Source organism: Durio zibethinus, chromosome 27 (assembly GCF_047325235.1).
Source record: "Durio zibethinus cultivar Kanyao isolate XHJ-2024 chromosome 27, ASM4732523v1, whole genome shotgun sequence".
Lineage (NCBI taxonomy): Eukaryota > Viridiplantae > Streptophyta > Magnoliopsida > Malvales > Malvaceae > Durio > Durio zibethinus.
This window is the reverse complement of record NC_143188.1, coordinates 15,353,227-15,358,051: the sequence shown is the minus strand read 5'-3', so window position 1 is coordinate 15,358,051 and position 4,825 is coordinate 15,353,227. Positions and strand designations below refer to the sequence as shown.

The 4,825-nt window shown below is 33.6% G+C and overlaps 1 protein-coding gene across 1 annotated transcript; it reads right to left on the bottom strand.

Moving 5' to 3' along the window:
* LOC149511020 (uncharacterized) lies at nt 1-3,414 on the bottom strand. Its single transcript, XM_089756371.1, has one exon. The coding sequence runs from the start codon at nt 3,412-3,414 to the stop codon at nt 1-3; it is 3,414 nt and encodes a 1,137-aa protein (XP_089612497.1).
* Between the last annotated feature and the right edge of the window lie 1,411 nt (nt 3,415-4,825).

The window sequence follows — 4,825 nt, the reverse complement described above, 5'->3', positions numbered from 1 at the left end:
TCACCTAGAAGATCTTCTCCATTTTTGATTCCGATTCCATGTAAACCTATCCATCCATTTGTTTCCCAACTCATTCAGCACTGTATATCCAATAGATAACCCAATCACCAAACCACATCCATAACCAATCAATACGATTTTCCAAACAGATATACCATCTACCCATGAATCTTCATCTTCCTTAGGGGGTGGCATTCCAAGACCAACTTCATTGCATTTCTTTGTCAAAGGTGGGCCACACAATCTTGGGTTCCCTTTGAAAGAATCGTTTGAAAATGTACCAAATTGGTAGCTTTCTGGTATGCTTCCCTCAAGTTGGTTGTAAGAGAGATTCAATACTTCAAGAAAAGTTAGGCTTGCAAGCTGTGGAGGAATCTTTCCTGAGAGGATGTTCTGGGAGAGGTCCAACGACTCAAGCTCAGTTAAGTTTCCAAGTGCTGAAGGGATTGGGCCAAGGAAGCTGTTGTAGGAGAAGTTTAGCGCTTTGAGTGACTTGAGGTTTTGTATTTCCTCCGGTATTCTCCCATGGAAACTATTATTGGAAAGGTCAAGACAAACAAAGATGGTTAAGATTTTCTTGTAAAAAATTTCAAACCCTTTATTCACAATTGTCAGGGAGTCCTGGTAGTACTTGTCTCCAATGTAATTTGGCTTAGCTTTCTTGCCATCAGTCATCGTCTTCATTGCCTTCAAAGATCGAAAAAATCCAATAGATAACTCACCTGAAAAGTTATTGGAAGCAAGGTCCAATATGTGTAACTCTGGAAAAGCATTTTCATCCTCAGAAGTTTTAGCTGGACCATAGAATCTATTTGCTCTTAATACAAGAACCTTTAAAGAAGGCAATTTCTCCAACCAAAAAGGAAATGTGTCTTGTATCATATTTTTTCCAACGTCCAAAACTTCAAGCTTTTTGCAATAGGCTAATGACCTTGGCAACTTTCCTTCCAGTTTATTCCCACCAATTTTGAGTGACCTTAGTTGAGGAGCTTGAAAGAATTCAATTGATAATTGACCAGAAAAATTATTGAAAGCAATATCTAGTACATCTAAGTCTTGAAAACAATTTTTCACATGTTTAATTGGACCATAAAGCCTATTTGCTCGCAATACAAGGACCATCAACGCAGGCAATTTTCCCAACCACAAAGGGAATGTGTCATTTAGAGTATTGTTTCCAAGGTTTAAAACTTGGAGCATTGTGCAATTGGCTAATGACCTTGGCAACTTCCCTTCCAATTTATTATCATTGAGTTGAAGCCAATATAATTGGGTCGCTTTTGCAAAATCTGGTATGCTGCCATTGAAATTATTTTTTTGTAGATCCAAAGTGTCGAGAGAACTGATATTACCCAAGCAACTTGGGATTGGCCCGCTTAATTTGTTAAAGGATACATTAAGGGTCAGAAGTTGACTCAAATTGCCAATAGGTCTTGATAAAGAGCCTTGTGAAGAAGTTAGAGATTGGTTAAGTGAAAATTGGTCCAAAAATGAGAGAGAATTGTTAGAAAGATCCAGATTCCTCAAACTTTTCTTCCACACCCAATTTGGTACTGCACCACTTATTTTATTATTTGAAAGGTCTAGATATTCTAAACTAGTTTGACTCTTTAAAAACTCTGGAAACATACTTAGGTTACAGAATTGTAAATATAAGACACTCAACATTGGAAAAGAGGAGTTTGCGTCACCAAAAGGAACCTCTTTTGAAAAATCAATTGCATTGAAAGAAAGGTCTAACCCTAAAAGAGTGGTCTTCCATAACCAATTAGGCACAAAACCATGGATTTGGTTGTTAGAAAGATCTAGAAAAGCCAACTTGTCTTGAGTTTTGATGAAATCTGGAAATTCAGTAAGGTTACATGAATTTAGGTCTAGCTCCTCTAATTGGGGAAAAGCAAGGCTTGTGATGTTGCTTTCAATTGACAAGCTTGTATTGGAAAGGTCAAGAAACCTTAAGTTCTTGAGTTGGGAGAATATGTCAAGCTTCACGGAGCTAAAGCTATTGTAGCCTAAATACAATGCTTCAATCAATGAAGAAGATGCATTAGGGAACTCACCAATTTCACCAATCAATTGATTTCCCCAAAGAAACAGGGTATGCAATGATGGGAGAGTAAATAAAGAAGAAGGAATTGAGCCAGAGAGGTGGTTCTCTGTCAAATCAAGACATGAAAGATTTGGAACTCCTAATCTATGAAATGGAGGGATTAAACCACTGAAATTATTATATCCTAATTTCAGCTCCACAATGTTAGTAAGATTGGAAATTGATGATGGAATTTGTCCAAAGAAATTGCAAAAACGGAGATCTAAAGTTGTCAAGAACTTGAGATTACCAATTGTTTCTGGCAATTTTCCACTGAAATTTGTAGAAAAAATCTTTAAGATCCGTAAAGTATTATTTAATGGAAATTCTGGCAACTGACCTTCAAGATTGTCATTTTCTGAAATGTCAATGCTTTGTATTTTTGGCAATAAGAAAACCTCTGTTGGAAAATGCCCACTCAAATTGCAATTCACTAAATTGAGAGAAACCAAACGAGAGGAAATTTCAAAGAAATTGAGAGGCAAATAAGAGATCGAATTCCCACCAAGGAAAAGTTTGGAAAGAAAAGGAAGTCTTGAGAGTGAAGAACAAAATGGACCTGTCAAACCACAATTCGACAAACTTAACACATGCAGGTTAGGAAGTACTACAGAGGTGGTTTCACACCATTTAGTACTTTGAGTTGAAATGTTCACACTATCCAAGTAGAGCTCTGTAAGAGGTCTTAAATTTTGGATTAATGTCTTAAAGTTTGGGTTTTCTAGTTTAAGAGGTTGTTGAAGGTCAAAAGGCTGTGGATTGAGGTAGAAGAAGTAGAATGGACCGAGAACTTGATTATACCGTCGATAGCAAGAATCTTGACTAGATAGATCAAGAGAGACTAACCTGGTTAAGTATGAAATCCCCACTGGAATTTGACCAAGGAAACATGAGTTTGAAAGGTTGAGATGAGTTAAATTTGGGAATCTATCAAACTCATACTGAAACAGAGTAGTATTAAAATTGTTTCCAGCAAGATTAAGGCATTGAAGATGATGAAGATTGAAAATGGAGTGAAAGTTGCCCGAAAGATTTTTGTAACTGAGGTCAAGCCCAATCACATGACCTAGAGCATCACATGTAATTCCTTTCCAAGAGCAACAATCAGTGTTCGGATCCCAAAGCTCAACTTTGGAAGAGAAAGTAAAATTTGGGGCATAGTACAGATCATGGTGCAATTGCAACAGAGCAGATTTTTGGTCATTAAGGCACTGGTTTTGGAGATCAGTATGAGGAGTGGAAAAAGATAGCACAATAGATGCAGAGCATGAGAAGAGAAACAAGGTAGGAAAAATGAGTGATATTAGGATATGAAAGTTCTTCATGTTTTGTTGGCTCTCTATAAAAAAAAAAAAATGAAGGGAAGATTGTGGAGTTTGAGATTTGCATACAGATATTTATAGATAAGTACTTCCTATTGCATGCTGTTATTGTAGCTGTATATCTCCCTTGATATCAAGAGATAGGTTCAAATGTGTTTTTCCAACCACGTGTTCATACAAATCATGAGTTTAAACCTTTTTTGTAAGATTTGAATCAAAATAGGTGGAAGACAAACATGGTTATTGCTTGTCCATTTTGAATTTTAATAATGGGTTTCAATGATGATAACGCTAATAGTTTTGCTTTTGTAAATTAATCTTTATCACTATATTCTTTCTTTTATTCCCACTTTTTATTTCTTATTATGTATTCCTACAAAAACATACTGCCCTGTTAACCTGAAAATCTAAAGCAAAAGTATGAACGAAATGAAACGAAGGCAAAGATGAAAGCATGCAGGAAACATCCGGCCAACAAAGTGAAAGTGCTGAAACTGGGTTTCCACGCATTCAAATTTCGCTGGTATATAGATGTCAAGTCGGATGAAATAATGGGAGATAGGAGCTTAGCTTTAGACATTGCTTCACCTTCCCATCCATTCAATTAGATTTGATTGATTGCTTCTCCCTTGATATTCCGTTTAGGAATGATGATGGATGGAAAATAATTGAATATTTGATATATTATCTGATCTATTTATGTCTGATCTATAATCTGTATCAATTATTTGAATCCATAATCTGTTTACATATATAAAATTTTATTTTCAAATCTTAGCAAACAACATTTACTTATTATTAATTAAGAATGAATTTTATATTTAAATTTAATTCTTGTTGAATTTATATTTTAGCAAAAAAATTAAACTTAAGTAATTGGATATTTTAATGTATTTAAATATAAAATGGATGATGTTTATTTAAATGGTTTCATATTCATATAGTAATAGTAAATTTAATCAAATATTTAAATGAATTCGAATACCATAAAAATTAAATAGATTTAAAAATAAATACATAAATAATAACAAATATTCACTCTGTTGTCATTCTTACTTCTCCATTCTTACACGTAAATAAAATAAATTCGCTAAAGAGTTTTTCACTCTCTAAAATAAGTTAATATATTATTTATTGTAATAATTTTATATTAAATGCAACAGTTGATATTTAATAATTTTCACATTTATTATTTTTAATGTATTGGATGAAGATATTATTTTATGTAATAACCTTAGGGTGTGACTTTAGAGCGTTGTTTGCAAAATCATTTTATTAATCATTGAGAATTCAAAACAACATATTAATAATTTAATATTGAATTTATCTTATACATAGTCCTTTTTATTATTTTTGTTTTTAATATTGTTAAAGAATATTGATTTGAATAGTGAGAACTTAGAATACATAGATT

Bases quoted from the DNA above. Each gene is read 5' to 3' on its own strand.
- LOC149511020 (XM_089756371.1), bottom strand. From the start codon at position 3,414: ATGAAGAACTTTCATATCCTAATATCACTCATTTTTCCTACCTTGTTT.